The sequence below is a fragment of the Coffea eugenioides genome, chromosome 10 (assembly GCF_003713205.1).
Source record: "Coffea eugenioides isolate CCC68of chromosome 10, Ceug_1.0, whole genome shotgun sequence".
Taxonomy (NCBI): Eukaryota; Viridiplantae; Streptophyta; class Magnoliopsida; order Gentianales; family Rubiaceae; genus Coffea; species Coffea eugenioides.
The window spans coordinates 3619026-3638866 of record NC_040044.1 but is presented as its reverse complement, the minus strand read 5'-3'; the positions used below and the strand labels follow the sequence as shown (position 1 = coordinate 3638866).

Here is a 19841-nt window from a genome sequence, read left to right as displayed (position 1 = left end):
AACAGTGTTTTTTATCAACCTTTTTGTAGTTTCTTTTGAATACAAAAATTCTTTTAATTATTATTTTACTTGGATCATAAATACAAATTTTCAATCATCTTTTTATATTCTTAACTACTATCTTTTTTTTTATCTTGCATACATTATATTACAAAAAAAATATTACAGTAATTATTTTAAATAATACTTTATCTAAACATATATTAATTTTTTTTCTTTCCTTTTCTATTACTCATAATTTATTACTCCTACTTGGAGATGTACTTCCTCCAAAGCCCCTAGAATCTCCACAAGTTTATTCCAAAAAAACCATTTTTGACAGTTTGGCAAGAATGCATGTCTTTGGTTTATTTTTGGGATAATTTCATGAACCTCCGATTTTTTACAATTTCACTTAGCGTTCCTAAGATTTTATAAATTACACCCATCTCCCTTACCTATTTAAAATAACAATACTAACATTAATATTTTAATAAAACTCTCTTGTTGTCATGATTATACAAAAAGATGGATTTTATAGTTTTTTTCCTTTCCTTCTTATTCATTTCTCTTGTATCTCATTAGAACTATAGAAAAACTATTAACATTGTCTCTAACCTTTGCCTTGATAAAATATTAAACTACTAATAATTTTTGATAATTTTTAAAATAAAATTGTTTGTGACTCTTTTTTTGGGTATCTAAATCAATGAGAAATCAACAATAACTAAAGACAAATGTCCAGGATCACTACCAAACTATGGTAGTTCCATCACAGAACTAGTCCATCAAATTTTCTTAAAAAAAAAGTCCATAAATTTTAAAAATAAGATAACAATCTCTTTTCTATCTTAAAAGGAATCTATATCTTTAATAAAGCACCATGAAAAGTAGCAAAAGATTTATTATTATAGTTGATTATGAAACAGCAAATATTAGCATAAAACATTTGATATTAATTCCTTTTATAATTACGCCAAATTACTTTATAATTATTTAGAAGAATAAATTAAAATTTATATAAGATAATGGCATTTTAGGGTATTCATTAAAATTTTGACCCTATTTCAAGGTTTGGTTACCAAAATGCCAAATTAAAGAAGGTAAGTGCAATTTTTAAAAATTTGAGAGAACTAAGTGAAATAGTCAGAAATTTTAGGGGAGGTTTTTGAAATCATCTCTTTATTTTTTTAAACCATCAAACATACCAGTTTCTTGGAGGGACAAAATAAAATTTTTTAAAAAAAGAAGAAAGATGGGTTATATTTGATGGTAAAGACCGCTATACCACACTGAGGGATCATATTTAGTGTGTGAATGATTTGTATGAGTGGCACATCCGAATAATGAAATAATGTAACAAGGAATATTCTTTGCATACTCACGCCACCCCCTCCTTTTTCTCCTGTCTTAATCTTGGCGGTTTCTTGCCGTTCCAGCTCTTAAATGTAAGCATTTGATTTTTATTTGAAATCTTGCCAAGATTTTTGAGCTGGTTTTCAAATTCGATCCCTTTCAATCATTGGTTTTCTTGGTTTTTTAACGGTCAGTTTGCATATTATATTTGAACAATCTTGTTGGTTTTCTGTTAATAGTTGTTTCAATTTGATGTCCTCTCCCCGTTATGCAAGATCAGTTTCTTCTGTATACTTTTCTTGATCATTTAATTGGGGTTCTTAGATTATAGTCTGTGTTTGATTTGCGTAATCCGGTACTTTTCAATTTCATTTGTTAGTCTAAGAAAGGGGAAGAATGATAGGGAGGGAGATAAAAGGGAAAGAATTTATAGCTTGTGATATTGTTTTGTAGGAGACTTGGTGGTTTAATAATTATTTGATCCATGGATTTTATTTCAAAGATCTTATCTTGTCGGGTTGAGAAATTTGGATTTCGATTTGTGATGGATTGTTGAGTTGGAAATTCAAATTCTGGAAAAGATGAAAGCTGTAGGAAAAGTAGGCAGCTTTTTAAGTAGAAGTGTGTATACTGTGTCTGGACCATTTCATCCATTTGGTGGTGCGGTAGATATAATCGTGGTGGAACAGCAAGATGGGAGCTTTAAATCATCACCTTGGTATGTTCGTTTTGGCAAATTTCAAGGGGTCCTAAAGGCAAAAGAGAAGGTGGTTGGCATTAACGTTAATGGGGTTGAAGCAGATTTTCACATGTATTTGGATCATAAAGGGGAAGCATACTTTCTCAAAGAGGTTGATGTTGGAGAAGAAGATACTTTGCCTTCCCCTTCATCTTCGGGTGAGGATACTGATGGACAATCTAATGATAGAAGGGCTCTAGAAGCAAAAAGTTGTAATTTTGATGCTTATCAGTCAGAGTCAGTTACTGAGATTGATTTAGGTAATCGGAATGTCATATCAAGGACCAATTCTCGACGATCTCGTATTTTGGGATTTGTTTTTGGGAGGAAGTCGATTAAAAAGGGCAATTTGCCAAAGGATGAAGATGTTGCTGGTGTTGTTAGGTCGGAGTCATTGGAACGAGCTGAGATTGCAGCAGATCTCTTGGAGGTTAAGTGGTCTACCAATCTTGCCTCCCCTAGGCGGAGGAAAGATAGTGCTTCACGGCCATCTTCTCAAGTTAAATCAGAGGCTAGTGATTGTAAGCTATTGATGACTCAGGATAGAGATAACAATGTGGAATCTCTTGCCAATGGCAATAATCTGACTGATAGCATCTTGCTGAATGAATTTAGTTCTGCCAATGGTGAAGAAGGCTGTAGACTTAAACGTATGCCCACAAAATCAGAGAGGCCAGTTGTGGAAACTGGTTTAGAGATGTCATGTATAACAGCAGAAGATGTGATTGGAACATCTTCTGTTGAAGTTGATGAGCCCAATTTGAGATTGGCAACCAAGACTGATAACATATTGGCAAATGATACAGGTGCAAGTGCAAGCTTGATTGATGTCATCTCTGACATTGCTAGTAATGAATCCAAAATTCAAGACTCAGTTAACCTTGAAGACTGTCCCGGCAATAACAAGACGCAGGGTAGTTTCAGTAACGCAGGTTTTGCAACAGATGGGAATAGAGATGACCCATCTTTTCTTTACTGTGAAACTTCAGTGAGCTCAACTTTGGAGTTGGATGATTCAAACAAACAGGGTCATGGTGCTCTGCATCTTTCCAGCGGAGGATCTGAACATATCTTTGCTGAAACAGTGCAGACAACTGGTTTGGTCTGTGAGGGGAACTCTAAACCTTCAAGTGATGCAAATGCAAATGAAACTTCAAGTTCTCAAGAGCTTTTGGAAAACCAAAGTGATTGTTTTTTCTCCATTGATGAGAAGACAACTTCATCACGCTCCATGGAGAATGGTGTACTCACTGGAACCTACTCACAAATGATCACTCTCCAACCTGTATATGCTTCTGCTGAGGACATTGAGTCACCACGCATTTTTACCATCTCTACTTCTCAAGCTGTTGTTGAAAAAACTCTTTGTGGAGAAGATCAAATCAGCAAGTGTGAGCCCCCTGTCAAGCGTGTAGTTGATCCTATCCAACTAAACATTTTAACATCAGAAATTTCAGAAGAAGAGCAATTGCTTTTTGGTGACTTTGATGATTTCACCCCTAGTTCAGTCAGACATCTAGAGGAGCCTATTTCTCCAGATTATAATGAGAAAGAAGGTGATCCACCATGTTTGCAGGTACAAACTGAAGAAGTAAATGACTCTTTCATTCCTGGTACCATGCTCGGCTCATCAGAAAACAAGTCTTTTCAGGTGAAACTGTCAGATGATAACTTAAGTAGGAAGTTGAGAACTGTATCCAGCCATATTGATATTCCTGCAACTAGTATCCAGTCTAAAGAAGTTTCCAGGATTGCAAGATCTTTACCCAACATGCTGGCACATAACAATAATATTCTGAGTAATGCAAACAAAGACGAAGTGAATGATATCCAATCATCTAAAAGTGAGCAGATGGCCAAAGATACTAAGAGCATAGAGGAGCTGAAAAATGAAATGACCAATCCAGCTATTGGTGTGTACAATTTTCTGTTGAACTTTTCTATGTTTCTGGTGGCTGGCATTGATGAGATAAATAGTTTCAATGCAATAATTTGTTGCCATTGATATGGGATGATTTGATCTGTCATTTTATATTTCCACTTTATAATGTTTTCCTGGTACAGTTGACGAATTACATGCAATTGTTTGCATTTGTGTTAGTTAAAAGCAAATGGTATTATATGAGTGCAGATTCTATGTAGTTATGCTTATCATAACTCAACTTGCAGACAGTTGTTAAGATGACTTTCTTACAATTATGATGTACAATGCTGAAGTTTGGCTTGCTAAAGCAAATATGAATAAGTATATCCCTTGCAATGGGCTAAGTTTATTTGTCCATGGGAATTTCTTATTGAAGTTGATCTTATTTTCAATGTGAACAATACTGCAAGATTTCTGTGGGTGAATTTAAATACATGCTGGGAATTTGAAAATTTGGGTTTATCCTTTTAAAAAAACAAGAAGCATGAAAGGTCCCCTGTTGATTTCAAATTCTGACCCAAAGTTCTGATTCTCTAGATACTACAAAGAGAAAGATTGGCATTGAAGATGGAGAGGATTTGCCTAAAAGGAAGGTAACCAAGAAGAAGACCAGGTTAATCACTCCAACATCTGAACAATTAGCATCTTTGAATTTGAAGGGAGGGAGGAACTCAATAGTGTTCACATTCTCAACTCCAATGCTTGGGAAACAACAGGTTGTTTTCTATTCTTTTCATCAGGAAATTCACACTTTTTGTCAGGATTCTTTGTTCTTCTTCTTCTAGAACTGCTATTTCTCTCTCTCTTTATCTAATCTTTGGCTTATCTATTATTATATGTAAAAGGCCACACAGAATTTTAGATAAAATCTGCCTATTTAACTGCCAATTTAGTTGTAGCTTTGTATATCTGTACTATTATAGCAGCCGCTTTCTTGTAGTATGTATGTGCATCTGCTTGCATGTATACTTATTTACTACCCATGATATGCAGGTTGATGCCCGGATTTATTTGTGGAAATGGGACACTCGTGTTGTGATATCTGATGTCGATGGGACAATCACTAGGTAATCTTGACCCATTTATGGGGGTTGGTTGCTTTCTCAGTTCCGCAGGTTTGTTGAGACCATCTGGTTATTCTTTTAGAGTGTGAAACCAAAGTATTGTCTAGTCATACATATTCTAGAGGGAAGCATACTAAAACCTAATCGATTAAGATTGCATAGCTAAAATAATAGAAAGATAATCGGGCAGTTGGATACTTATGCTCAACTACCAATAATAGGGCAGAGATTTAAGATTCATGTAAAAATTTGGATCATATTTAGTTGGGGGTAATGTGCTACACGTCATGTAAACATGAAGGAAAGTATACATAGCTCAGAATAAGGTCAATTTTGTTAGGTCCAACCTAGTCATTGACAGATTACGATGTAGGCTGTAAGAATGTTATATTGGATGTTCTGTATACAAGAAAAGCTAAATCCAGTAATTTCTTATAATTTTCTGGTAGTAATACTACCTAGACAAGATAAATTGGAGGATATGGGTTATTACGGTTTGGGCATATTTAAGGAGTTTCTAAAATGAGTTATTGGGCAAAAAGTAAAGGTAGGGTGGAGTGCAGTGATTAGACAATATACTAGGGTACATCATGGACAGGATGTTCTTAAGTTCAACAAAATTGAAACTTGTTCTGTCAACAATCTGGATGAGATGAGGCTTAATTATTCCAAGATCTCTGTAATTTAACAGGGCAGTTCTCATCTGTAAAACTACCACTGTATTAATCACTTCCACTTACAATGGAAGTTCCAATCCAGATTTGAGACTGAAGATAATTGTTAATGCAACTATAATTTGATTATTTTAACTGGCTACTAGATTGGTTGTGGAAAGAAGTATATTGATGCTTGGCTTCACTTTAAATGCAGAACAAAGACATATTTTCTTGGAATGGAAATTTTAGTAACTAATGATTATTTTGGGTTTTGGATGTCGTAAGATATGTTCCCATAGGTCCTCAGATGTTTTGTTTGGCACAACAAATCTTTCCCCAGGCTAAAATAACTATTCTTGCTTTAGAAATTAAATGCGATCACAGTGATGATGTGATTAAGTGCTGTTTTGCTTCTTAGTAATTGAACAAAGATTGAAGATGGGCAATTTCTCCTCTGTACTTGAGGATGTTCCTTTTTATAGTGATTCCTTGTTTGATGTAGTAACAAGAGCTACAAATTTTAGGTAAAAAACAGTGGATTGATGGTCTAGTAGAGTAAACGGAAAGGTGGGAACGCATCTTCGAATAAGGAAGGGAGAATTTTATTCCTCATCACCACCAAAGCGAACAGAAAATAACTAGAATATAGAGAGAGAGAGAGAGAGAGAGAGAGAGAGAGAGAGAGAGAGAGATGGTAAACCACTGAATGGCAAGTTATGCTCTCTATTACAGATGCATGCATGAGAGGATAATTTTATGTAATGTTTCCTTATCGTCATAGCTGATGCTTGTCCTTTCTTATGGGTAAGCTCCCACTCTGTGAGTTGCTACTTCAGTAAGTTCGGAATAGGTTTTATGTGATTCAGGCTTTCTTCATTCTTCTTTTTTGGTAAGACCTTTACTTAGATCAATCAAAAGAAGGATGCAGTTTTCCCTTAGGCTTTTCTAATTCCTATTTTCTGTTCCAATTGTGCAGATCTGATCTTCTGGGACAGTTTATGCCCTTGGTTGGAGTAGATTGGTCACAAACTGGTGTTGCACATCTCTTTTCAGCAATCAAGGTCTGTCATACAGTTTTGTTTTAGTATGGTCTCCCTTAAAATGGAAATAAGTAATGAAATAGAAGAATCAACTGATTGGAGGTTTCTGAATCATGTTCATCTTCTTCTTCTTCTTCATTTTTTTTTTCATCTTAGTTCCTTTTCCATGTTTCTTCAGCTAAAAGAACCTTTTTGTACATGTCTTGGGTTTAAATGAGAGAAGTTTCTGGAAAACCGATGACTGTGGTCTGCCTAATCTCTCCTGACTTGAAAGTAAACCAAAAAAGTTTGGGTAGAGATGGATCTAAGTGTTGGCTAGGTAAACAACCTGTAGTAAGTGGGGATGATAATTATTCTTATGCAATTGGCTTTTTCATGTTTACATGCTGCAGGAGAATGGATATCAATTACTTTTTCTTAGTGCACGTGCAATATCTCAGGCTTACAATACCAGGCAGTTTTTATTGAATCTCAAGCAGGTGAGTGATAGAGATTTGTGGATGTAATATTTTCTACACACACACACACTCTTAACAAGTAACCTAGATGTATCTTTTCCCTTTCTCTTTAAGTTTGTTTACATAGAGTTGCAGAATGGCACTGTAAAAATAAGTTTCATGGTTTCTTCATCTTCCTTTAAGTTTGTATCGTGCTCATTTATATGCAGGATGGAAAAGTCTTGCCTGAGGGACCTGTTGTTATTTCCCCAGATGGTCTTTTTCCTTCTCTCTACCGAGAAGGTCTGTAGTTAACTCATCTTGTCATTGAATACCTTTACAAATTGCCATTTATGAAAAAGTGCAACTTAATTCCCCGCAATGATCTTTGGAAAAATCTGTACACTACTGTAGACTCAGATATGTGCTTGTGTAAGGTATTCCTACGGGTAATTTTGTGGTTTGCTTTTGTTTGCTAATAGTGGACCTTTGTAGGCCAAAAGCAAATCTTTATCTGGTGCCACCATTCTTTTTGAATGGCCAATCTTCTAAACCTTTGCCACCAATATTATTGGCTCACTTTTTCCTCTTTCCTCCATAAACACTTTTCTACTCTTTCTTCATGGGAATATTGATTTGGATGGGATTGGTTTCAGACCATGAAATCTTGGTTTTGTTATCTGCTGAATTAGTTTCTAATTTCCAGTGCGTTTGTCCTTGTTGTTTATGTTGTAGTTTTTCTTTTTCCACTGTGTACTTCAAGAATTTTTGCATGAGCGAAAACCCTCATTTTAATTCTTAAAGCCCTGTGCAAAATGATCCCTTTTTTTTTTACCATCTTTCCTCCAAATTTTTAGTTTCCCATATTTCCTTTCACTGGAGTGTTGGCCATCTCTTTGCTCTATACTCATTGAAGGGCCATTTTTCCAGTCTATTGACGGGTTTACCATAACATTGGTTACCAATTCACTTTCCTCAGTATGTTATTGTTTAATTGCACAAGAACAAGAATTTGTCACTTTAGATATTAGATATTAAACCAAGGCAGTGGGAAGGAAGTCTTGCATGGAATCAATTAGCATCCTGTCTCTTTATGCAGCTTGATTATCACATACTACTCTTCTAACATAAATTGAAAGTGTAAATGAGCTCATTTTCTGTCGCATCATTAGTTATGAAACCCTCATATAGTTAATAGTATGTTACATGAGCTTTCTTGTTCTAAGGAAAACCTCGGAGAATTACAATAACTCTCTTGGGTATGGTTGAGCTGTGTCATTTAAGAATTTTTGTGGTTTGCTGTTTTGCAGTTGTAAGAAGAGCACCGCATGAATTTAAAATTGCTTGCTTGGAGGTTTGTCACTTAATTTTCTACTTTCTTGTCCATTGTTGTATCAAATAACTATTCAAGATTTGTGCTTCTTTTTTGTTTTATTGCATTTTAGGCTATTTCATACCATAGTTATCAGATGTGGCATTATTTGAGATTGAATTATAATCGAACCAACTTTTCATTGTTAAGACTTCAGCAGAAAAAACCAAGCGTGTCCTGTAATAACTGAAAACAGAAAATATATGTGGTGACTATTGACTACTACTGAAAACAGAAATTAGGTATAAGTATGTCCTTTGCAGCCATCTACTTTTAATTGTCCTTTTTATCTTCTTCATGACAAGTAATTATCCTTTTGCAAGTTCATAATTTTCCATGAAGGGTCCTGATTACTCTATAATCAGTTTAAGGGAATCTAGATGTTTTCTCAATCTGAGTTCAGAATTCTCCATTGAACTTTTGCAATGGATTTTTCATCAAGTCAATACTCCTCCACTTAATCAAAATGGTCCATTGGAGGTCAGTGCACCATTTACTTAGTTTAAGTGCGGTTCATTCAGTAAGTGGCACTGATATGTTCAAGTGATCATGATTCTCAACATTTGGCTGCATGAAACACAACTTATCTCGGTAAAAATACCCCAGTTCAAAAGATTTCTTCAGTTGGTAGCTTACAGCTATAAAAAAAAAATAAAAAATCAAAGCTCAGTTTCCTTTTGGTGACTTGTTTTTTAATTGGATAGAAAGATCACTTTGATAACTTTTATGTTTCCAGGAAATCAAAGCATTGTTTCCTCCCGATAGAATCCCTTTCTATGCTGGTTTTGGAAACAGAGATACAGATGAGATTAGCTACCTTAAAGTTGGTATCCCCAAAGGAAAAATCTTCATAATTAATCCTAAGGTATGGCTTAGAACCTGACTGACTAATTTAAAAAGGGAATGCAGTATAAAATTCTGGATAATGTTTATGGTGCTTCCGTCCTTACAGGGTGAGATTGTCGTAAATCGGCGTGTCGACACAAAGTCATATACTTCTCTACATGCTCTTGTGCATGACATGTTTCCACCCATGTCTTCATCTGAACAGGTATTAGATGCTGTTTTGCAATATTAATTTTTAAATGAAAAGGAAAAGTAAAAAAGAGACAAGCAACCTGTTAATTTGTGTGATTGATAAGTTACATTATGCAGTTATTCTCATCGTTGTGCCAATTGTACAATGATAAGTTAACGTTCTGCTGCATGTTTCATTAGTGCTATCATCTGATTTTTCTTTGTTTTCCTGGATTCCATTCTTGCTGCCTGATGTATTTGCTCTATGTAACTTGTCTAATTCCTTTGAGCTCCCAAGGGGTTATCTTCTTGAATGTGAATCAAGTTTTTGCTCGCTTGGATTTCAGGAGGACTATAACTCATGGAACTATTGGAAACTTCCACCTCCAGCTTTTGATATTTGAAGGTTAAAGGGAGTAAACCACGAATTGTCTTTTGAACCATGAAAAGGAGCAGTTTTTTGGGGTTTTCAGTAATCTGTTACCAGGTTAGCTTTGGTTCAAGCTTTATTTCAGTTGTTAAGCTATTTCTATTGCTTTCTGGCTGCATATAGATTTCTTAGTTTCGAGGTCTGATAGAAGATGAATTTCAACCTGTTGCTAAGAAGTACTTTTTCTGTGTTGTAGTGTATATAGATAAAGGAGTGTTTAAGAACCTTAAAGTGCAGCGTAATGGGTTGCAGTCTTCTCTGATAATTTGCTGCTTAATTTGAATGGCCTCTTAGCCAAGAAAACTGGTTTACTGGATGATTTTGCTCTCCACTCTATTTTTTCTGTGATGGAGGGTAACATGCATGATTCCTCATGAGAATAGACATGGAGACAATTTCCTCCCTGTTTGTATTTACTCGTCCATGATGGGCTGATATCTTGCGAAGCTGTATGGAGCTCACGAATTCTTCCCAGAGAACCAGATAAGATATATCAGTTTCTGCTGATATTCCACTTACCTCTGTAGGACTGCCAATTTGTTGTCAACAAATAGAGTATATGCACAGTTTTGAGAAGATAAAGAGTACATATACGTAATCCTGCTTCAGAACATGTCAAAAAATTTTTGTTGTTATATAGTTCGTTCATGTAATAACTTCAAAACTACGACATTTTTTTTTCTGAAGTATTTGCTGTTTATACGAGGTAGCTTGTAAATTTTCTGGGCCTGCGTCCCCTGATAAACATCCTCCTAGCCATTTGTGTCTTCCTTTTATCAAATTTTTGCATTTCCTGTCCAAGCTTATCGGTAATCTCCCGGACATGACTGATCTTTCTAAGGAAAAACTTGGTATAAAGCATGATTTGGGAATAAAAGTGTTGGTGATGTTGCCTGGTATGTGGTAACCATGGAAGAGCATCTGATGCTGATGGATTAAATTATGTCTTGCATGTTGTGCTATATTTAACGTGGGAATCTTGTTCCAAGTGGTTGTCTATTGATTTTATGTTTGCTAGTCAATTGAATTTCATGCTTTTTGGCATCCCCACCTGATTATTTTGTGCGTATCCCTGCAAGTTCTTTTGAACGGGAAAACTGCTACCCTACCCCCATGCCCATCCCTGGGGACATGGCGATATGCTACTACCATTTGGCATTGTATGCCTTCAACTGCAGCAATGGGGGATCCCCACCTCAAATTCGGGAAGTCACATCGGCAAGTGGCTAGGATGGGAGGTTCTCATTCAGAATCCCCCACGTTAGCAACCATACGTGGTGGATAACATGGAACAGATCCTTTCTTCCTTTATTCCTGTGTAGAAAGATATGCACGTTAAGAGGTTCATGATATCAAGAATCCCAGAATAAATCAGTTTCTGTGTTCCAATGCCATGCTTGATTAAAGCTGGTGCTTGCAGCCTTGCGGAAACAACAATTGCAGCATAAAGCTCTAGAAAATCTAGCAAGGAATGTAGTTTTACTAGCTAAAATATGACCTTCTTGTCATGGAACAAAGAATAATGAAAAAAAAAATTAGTTACACAAGGGCAAGGCATTAACATTGAAAAACCCATCATTTTCTATTTTCGTTATGTCCAAGAGGCAACTAATTTTATAGCTATAATGTGGTTATGGAATAGCTTCCACAGTCATCAGTTCATGTTTGAGGTTTTGTTACCAATTATCCCATCTTTTGTTGTGGGTCAGTGTCCAATTGTGTGTGAATCATTGTAGTCTTTGCCTTTACCGACCAGAAGGTAAAAAAGTTACAGATGCTCATCGGTGAGAAAAGGGCTCTTGATCAAATGTTTGAACAAGGAAAATTGTCTTGATTCCAAGGGCGGAGCAACACGGAGGGGCCAAGCCGCCCCCGCCCCCGCCCCCATGTGTCAGCAAAACTCATTCATTACTAGAGGAAAATATTAAGATTTTTCATTTAGAACCACTCTTTTGCCTCCCATCCCCATTAAAATTCTAGAAAAAGTTCATAGCCCCCCTCCATTTAACATTTGCCTTAGAAAAATGTAAACTTCTTTAAAAAAAAAAATTTCATACTGCTATTTAATTAGTTGATCTATAGAACTTAAATTCTTATTGAATGCTTTAATACTACATATTATCTCTTCAAGATTTATATACTGCCTCCAAAAAAAAAAAAAAAATTCTTTATAAAGATGTACAATGAACACTTATAGTTAGTTGGCATTTCCATTTGTGTACTTTGAACTAGAATTTTGCAATAGTTTAGAGTCTACAACTTGGTATTAAAAGTGCAGAGAGAAGATAGAGATATGAGTCATATAAATTTGATTTAGTAACACCTATATTCTTATCCATTAATTTTAGTACTGCTTTGTTAGAACAATCTTGATCATAAACAACTTCTTGTTATAGAATTTTGGTTTAAGATATTTTACTTTGAATTGTAGCTAAATGTTAAGATTGAATCATCAAGTCAAAAGAAAAGGGAAAATTAACATAAAATTCATAGTTTTCAAAATCAAATCGTAAAAAAGAAAAAAAAAAGGATTTTCCTACACTTATAGCCGTTCCCCCTCCCCCTTCCCCCAACCCAAAATTCTCGACTCCGCCATAGTTGATTCACCAGAGTAGATGCAGACCTGATCATGACCGTATCCTAGCTAGAGGAATGAACATGACAAGATGAAATTAAAGCACCACTTAGGAGACAATTACGCATTTAATTTTTCACCTCGAAAATTCTGTGTTTATGACATGTGGATCTCTAACCCTGGATTCATCCTCGTCCATAAATTACCTGTACAATCTCTGGTTTCGCTCTGAATTTGATAAATATTATGCGATTGAAGGGCTCAAAACCATGCTCGGGTTTCATATGGTACAACTTATAATGGTTTAGGTCGGTACAATTTTACATGGGATGATGCTCTTTTTCCCAAATGTTTATGTTTGATTTAGCCAAAATCATTCATATACAGTCTCGATCATTTAGTGATTTGAACATCGGCACGAATAGCTTATCTTACGTGCGAGAAAAAACAATCTCAAATATTATTTGATCTGCAAAAGTAAAGCATACAAACATATGTCAAAGGCCAAAAGGCTACATGACAGGATAGTTAAAACTTAAAAGGATGATGGAAGCAAGCATTAGCAGCTTCAAGCCTTCAATTAATACGTTACAATTCTAATACCAAGGTGCTTTAGGGCAAAGTCTTTAAGGTTGTCGATTTCGTTTTCTTCGATGAATCCGGTGCCATCCAAATCTGCCGCCCTGATTCCATCTTTGCATTTCCATTTTGTAAACCAGCCTCCCATTTCTCGGACGGCCTGCCGAAGTTCATCCAGGCTAATTCGACCATCCTTGTCAGTATCGAACTTCTTTAACCATTTCCTGAACTCTTCTGGATTCATTTGAAGCTTGCCATCAGTCGAGACATAGCGAGGATAAGAGTTCTTGATTGGCATTGAATTTGTACCTCAAATAGATGTACTATAGTGCTGAGCGCAAGTGCTTAACTTCACACTCTACACACACTCACACACTAGGATGTGGCGAAAGAGATTGTGAAATAGTCCTATATTTATAGAGGCACCTCGACTTAGGCTCCCACCACCAAGAGCGTGATTCACGACATGCATTGTGGTTCGACAGAATTTTATTTGTAATCATTACTTTCCTTCAGAATAAGAATCAAGTTATAGTGGCCTAAAAGCGTCTAACACAAGATGAAACGCAATTGTTTGATACAAAATGGTTGGCTAAGATGTAATTTACTTTTAGGTTTTGATTAAAGTCTAATATAGAGTAGGGAAAATAAGGATCTTTGGTTAAATTTTCGTCATCCTTTTACTTTAGATCACGTCCTTATAGAACAAATTTTAGAAAGCAGTACAGTAGTATACACTTTTTTTTTAAGCGAGATAAAAAAAAAAAAAGCTTAAAGAATATATTGAGCGTTTTTCTGAAATAAATTCTAAACACACAGCCATCCCAACATATGTCCCATCTTTGAAGTGATATATATATATATATATATATATATATATATATTTGACATTTGCTTTGACAAAATTTTCTAACCTACCTCGAAGATTTTTCTTTTTGTTTGATTTTTTTGGCACGTACCATGTATCTCAAAGAGTTAAAGCTAGCATGGTAGAAATATTGGATAGCAAAACTATGGAACGTACAAGATTTCTTTTTGTATCCTTTATCCGTTCACCCTTTCAGTCGCTATAGCTTTTGTTAAAGATTCCAAATTGTAATGATATGGTCAATACTACAAATAATTATTAGGTGAAAGTTACCACTACTAATTTTAAGAATTAAATCCACACCCTTATATTATAATTAAGAATTCGTACATGTTGCAATACCATACTATAAATCATCAATGTATTCAAGATGTAGTTTGAACACTATATATATTATTTAATTACCTATTTTCTCTCTTCTAGGCAGTATTCCAAGTTGTTTTTTCCATCCCTCGCAAACGATTTGTTCCTTCTGTCTAATCCTAAACTCTCCTCCTCCTCTCTAATTTTTTTTGTTATCCCTTTTAAACAAAACATCTTCTTTCCTTCACATCTCTTCCTCGCATGTCCTTTTTCTTTGTTTTTGTGTTTGTAATAAAATATCTCCTAGAATTTTTTAATGAGAGTTTCTTATCTCCTAAGACTTCTTGTTGAGAGTTTTATCCTCTCCTACAGATTCCTAATGAGAGTTTTGTTAGTTATTATATTTGTATTATTCATCTAAGTTTTCATAGACTTGGTTGTCAGATTGGGATTCTTTACATCTAGTTTGTTAAATCTCACATTAACATTTGGACTTGAATCAGTTCACTAGGAGATCTGGAAGAAAGTAAACATTGTGACTATAAACATTTTATTTTTATAGATGATCTTGGGACTATAAACATTTTATTGATTATTTTATTTTTCAAGTTTTACAGTGTAATATTCTCTTAATTTTTCAAATCTATAGTATCTAATTTTGTTCTTTAAATCTGTTTGTATCATCTGTGTATGATTCATGTAATTTCTACAATTAGTGTAGATTTAATAAATGATAATAATATTTTTATCAAAAAGGTAGCATGCTTAATTGAAGAGAACTGATCTATCATTTGGCTACCTGAATTTAACCTATATTTGCATCCAATTTTTCTCTAACCAATTCTTCTCATTGTTTCTCCCTCTTTTAATAACTTAATGCTTTTCAATAAATTTAAATTATATTTTATTATGGCTTCTCTCTCTTCTAACAAACTTTATTTTTATTTATAAATTCACATAATTTATTTTATCCATATCTATTAAATTTATTTGGTGTTATTTTAATTTTTACTTCATTAAAGTTAGTAGAACTTAATATTCGTTCATGGAAAAATATATGGATTAATCTTTCCTACATTGACAGTGTATATACTATCAGCTTTGGATAAATGGCAATTATGCAAAATTTAAATTTGAAATTCAACTTTTGCACATATGTCATGAATTAAACGGTAATAGTATATATACTGTCAATGCATATAAGATTTACTCAAAATATAGTTTTGCATCTTTGTTAGTTAATAATTAATTAAAAATAATATGGTACATAAACACTTAAATAACAAGTAAACCTTTTTCTTCTTAACAAGTGAGGGATGAGATTTAAGAAACAGGGAGGGAATTGGAGATTTGAATCTGGGGCTTTTAAATCCTAGTGTCTCAATTTCTATAGCATGTAAACTTTAAATTACCTTTTGCTTTCAATAATAATTAGAAGGAGAAATCTAGCCAAATTAGCAACTTGGACCCATGATAATTTATACATTAGCAAACTAATATCTCCATCACTAGTTGCAAAACCATACAGGAATTTGTTATCACAAGTACGACTAGTTCACACAGTAGCCAAATACATGCAACCCACTAGGCTTAGCAAAACATACCTAGGATACTTCAAAGGTAGCGATAAAAAGGATCCCTTTACTAAACTATTCGATTCGAAAACATGCACAAGACGAAGATTTATCGGCTTAAGACGTTACAATTTTGATACCAAGATGCTTGAGAGCAAATTCCTTGAGGTAGATCATCTCGTCATCCTCGATGAATCCATTCCGGTTCTTGTCTGCTGCCTTCATTCCACTCTTATATTTCCACCTTGTAAACCACACTCCCTTTGCACGCATAGCTTCCCTGAGCTCTTCTTTGCTAATCCGGCCATCTTTATTACCATCAAATTTTTTGAGCCATTTCTTGAACTCTTCTAAAGTCATGATTTGATGTTTGCCTTTGAAATCGCGAGGTTTGTCTTGGTCTATGATTGCCATTAATATTCTATCTCAAATTATCTGCTAACTCTACACTGGGGTAGGCAAAGGTGACTGAAATAGTCCTATATTTATAGAACTACTCGACTTAAAGCTTGTAAAGTTGCGTTGGTAATACTTTAAAATATCACTTGCATTATGATTCAAAAGAAGGTAAAGTATACCGCGACCCTTTCACGGAATAAGAATCTATCTACAGTGGTCTAAAAGCTTGACTTACAAGAGTAAATCCAATTATTGATACAGACGGTTGGCTCAGATTTTAGTGAGTTAGTTATTCGTTGACGACCTATAGAACTGGGACAAAAATGCCAAAGACGGCTTTCTTCCGGTTGATTCATGAGGAGTATCAGTTGAAGCAATTATTCTTTGGTTTTATCCCAACTCAATGTGTTGTGTTTGATATGGACGAATATGAATCGCAAGAGGATATCTACTATATTGAATCATATAAATCACTTATGTTTTGCCACCCCAATCTTACTTTATGTTACTTTATATATGGTACTTTTTTTTGGATATAAATGGAAGGTTTCGAGTTAAACTTTTCACTTACATTATCTCTTTCTTTATTATCCGATCAAACCCTCCTCGCGACCTCTCACTTATTTTATTTTATGGTACATACCTCAAAGAGTTAAAGTTTGCAAAACTAAAGAATGTGCAAGATATCTTTTCTGTTTCTTTATCAGTTCACTCTTTGAGTCGCTATGGCTTTTGCGAAACATTCCAAATTGTAATGATATGGCCAATCCTATCAATGATTATTAGGTGCAAGTTACCAGTAAATAGTTTTAAGAGAAATGTTAAATCGATACCATCCCATTATAATTACACAACTGGTTCGGTTATCATACCACAATACAGTTATCAATACATTAAAGAATGTGGATTTAGTCCTTCCCTATTTTCAATGAGGATTGAGTAATTTTGAGAGTAAACTAAGCTTTACATATATGACACGTACGAAAAATTTTATTGCCCATAGCAATATTTTTTCTAAGAAACTGCTGGAGAAAGAAATAGTGATAAATTATTGAGTTTCAGAATATATATATATATAAGGTAGTTCCGTATTTATAGAAGTTCTATTAGACGTAACGATATCGGAATTGTAGTTTGTAGTAACTACTACTCCTATCAGTTTTCCAAAGATAGGCACTGACAAATTTTAAGGACAAATTAAGGTCTCAGCTTTTACATATTTTTCAAACAGATTAATAAAGAGCTTGGTTCACCACTCTTTGGTATCGGTTTTGAGCTAATTACCCAATTTCAATAGGTCAGTGAAGAACTTAATTAAATATATTTGCACTCAAATTCACTCATTAAAAATATAACTTCCAAAAAGTGCTAAAAACTAATTGGCGAGTGCAAATATCACTTCCCTTTTAAAGTAATCTCTTTAGCTGACCCAAGTCTAGCTGGTTTGTAAAAACTTTCGTGTTGTATTATAAGCAATATATGACAGATATAAATTCTAGAAAGGAAAATCCTATTTTAAACAATCTACAATTAAAAAAACTAAAAGATAACTCACCTCTTGATTTTTAGAAGTTTTCATTTTCGTATCTATCACTTAGTCATTTTGTATTATTTAACTCGTTTTTTCTTATAAGTGAACTCTTTCAGAAATACTTGTATAAAGCACTCATACTTTTCACATAATCTTATCAAACATCTAGTAAGCTTTTGGAGTATTTTGCTTCCCAAAATTACACTTCAATTTTTTTAAAAAAAATAAAATTTGTGTAACATTAATATCATATTTTCCCACATATATATTTAATATATATATTCATATTATTTACATACAAATTTATTTACGTACTTTTTGAAAAGCAATCCATGCAATATAAGTATTGTAATTAGATATTATAACGATCCAGATTCGAGGGTTGGGCCAGTAACATATGAACGTAAATAACATAATGAGTTTGGACTTACATATCAATTTTTTTTTCCTAATATGGGAATTTTTGGGGTATCACAATAAATCCCTCAGTCACTTTGAATATCTTTTACCTTCAATAATTAGAAGGAGAAATCTAGCCAAATTAATTAGCAACTTCAACTGGGATAATTTTACATTTGCAAGCCACACAAGGACTTGATAGTACAAGTACGACGTGGTTCACAGCAGCCAAATACATGCAAGCACTAGACTTAGCCAAACTCACCTAGGATACGTCAAGGGTGTAGCGATAAAAAAAGAAACCCTTAACTAAACTGTTCCATGGAAAACATGCACAAGATCGAAGACTTAGTCGATCGGCTTAAACTATTACAATTTTGATACCGAGATGCTTGAGAGCAAAATCTTTGAGGTAGCTCATCTCGTCATCCTCGATGAATCCATTGCCGTCCTTGTCCGCTGACTTCAGTCCGTCCTTGCATTTCCACCGTGTAAACCACCCTCCCTTTGCACGGATGGCCTGCCTGAGTTCTTCTTTGCTAATCCGGCCGTCTCCGTTACTATCAAAATTTTTAAGCCATTCCTTGAACTCTTCCAGACTCATGATTTGTAGTTTGCCGTCGACATTGCGAGGTGTTTGGCCGTGTATGATAGCCATTAATCTTCTATCTCAAATTTTCTACTCGCTTTACACTGGGGTACGCAACAATGACTGAAATACTCCTATATTTATACTAGTACTTAAAGCTTCTCAAGTTGTAGTACAATTTTACAACATCGCCTGCATTATGGTTTAAGAGAAGGTAAATTGCCACCCTTTCAAGGAATAAGAATCTTTCTACACTGGTCTAAAAGCTTGCCACACAAGATTAACGCAATTATTGATACCAATTGTTGGCTTAGATTTTTACTCAGATAGTTATCGGTTGACGACCTATAGAACAGGGACAACAATGCCAGAGACGGTTTTCTTTCGGGTTGATTGAGAGGGATTATTCTTTAGTTCCACCCCGACCAAGTGTGTTCTGTTTGATACTACTTTGATATGGACGAATATTGCAAGAAGGTATATTTATGAAATCCAATTGTAGAAACAATTTTTGTTTTGCATATATAGAGAAGATGCATGTCAAATGGATCAAATTTGAAGTTCAAGTGTAAATTATTTTTTCATCTTTTTTGGAGTTACAATAAATGTGAGATCACATTCAAAATTAAAATTCGCAGCTGATCGAGCATCCCCATCTTTTGGTACATCATACTCCATCTTTATTAACAGCCTCCTTTCAAGAGTGAATTTGATCACTTGTATGGATATATGCTCTTAACCATTTTCATTCAATTGTTCAACTTGACAAGATTGAGCATTTATGAGAGACAGAATCTAGTTTTTGAAATTTTGTTGAATATAACAGACGAGAAAAATTAGTGTCATACTACTCTTCTAAGTCAAGAGAGAAAATGGCCGTTGTGCTGAATTTAATCAGAGAAAACGAGTTATAACCTAAATTGAAACTGATGGCTCATGATCTTTCTTGCTCTTCATCTTGTGACACACAAAGAGGACAAAGCAAAGGCATGGATAGCGTACTTTGGCCG

At 34.5% G+C, this 19841-nt stretch overlaps 1 protein-coding gene across 2 annotated transcripts; it reads left to right on the top strand.

Moving 5' to 3' along the window:
- The first annotated feature begins 1839 nt into the window (after positions 1-1839).
- LOC113749726 (phosphatidate phosphatase PAH1-like) lies at positions 1840-11593 on the top strand. Of its 2 annotated transcripts, none has more exons than XM_027293553.1 (11): positions 1840-3987; positions 4536-4714; positions 4992-5065; positions 6695-6779; positions 7151-7237; positions 7426-7498; positions 8506-8549; positions 9304-9432; positions 9520-9618; positions 9932-10071; positions 11094-11593. In XM_027293553.1, the coding sequence occupies exons 1-10, from the start codon at positions 1917-1919 to the stop codon at positions 9986-9988; spliced, it is 2898 nt and encodes a 965-aa protein (XP_027149354.1). In that variant the 5' UTR covers positions 1840-1916; the 3' UTR covers positions 9989-10071; positions 11094-11593. The 2 variants fall into 2 exon arrangements, with proteins under 2 accessions (XP_027149354.1, XP_027149353.1); XM_027293552.1 differs by lacking the exon at positions 11094-11593 and adding an exon at positions 10211-10781.
- Positions 11594-19841: the final 8248 nt, after the last annotated feature.

Bases quoted from the DNA above. Each gene is read 5' to 3' on its own strand.
- LOC113749726 (XM_027293553.1), top strand. From the start codon at position 1,917: ATGAAAGCTGTAGGAAAAGTAGGCAGCTTTTTAAGTAGAAGTGTGTAT. The intron at 6,780-7,150 runs GTCTGTCATACA...TACATGCTGCAG, and splicing joins ATCTCTTTTCAGCAATCAAG to GAGAATGGATATCAATTACT. The intron at 7,499-8,505 runs GTCTGTAGTTAA...GCTGTTTTGCAG, and splicing joins TCCTTCTCTCTACCGAGAAG to TTGTAAGAAGAGCACCGCAT.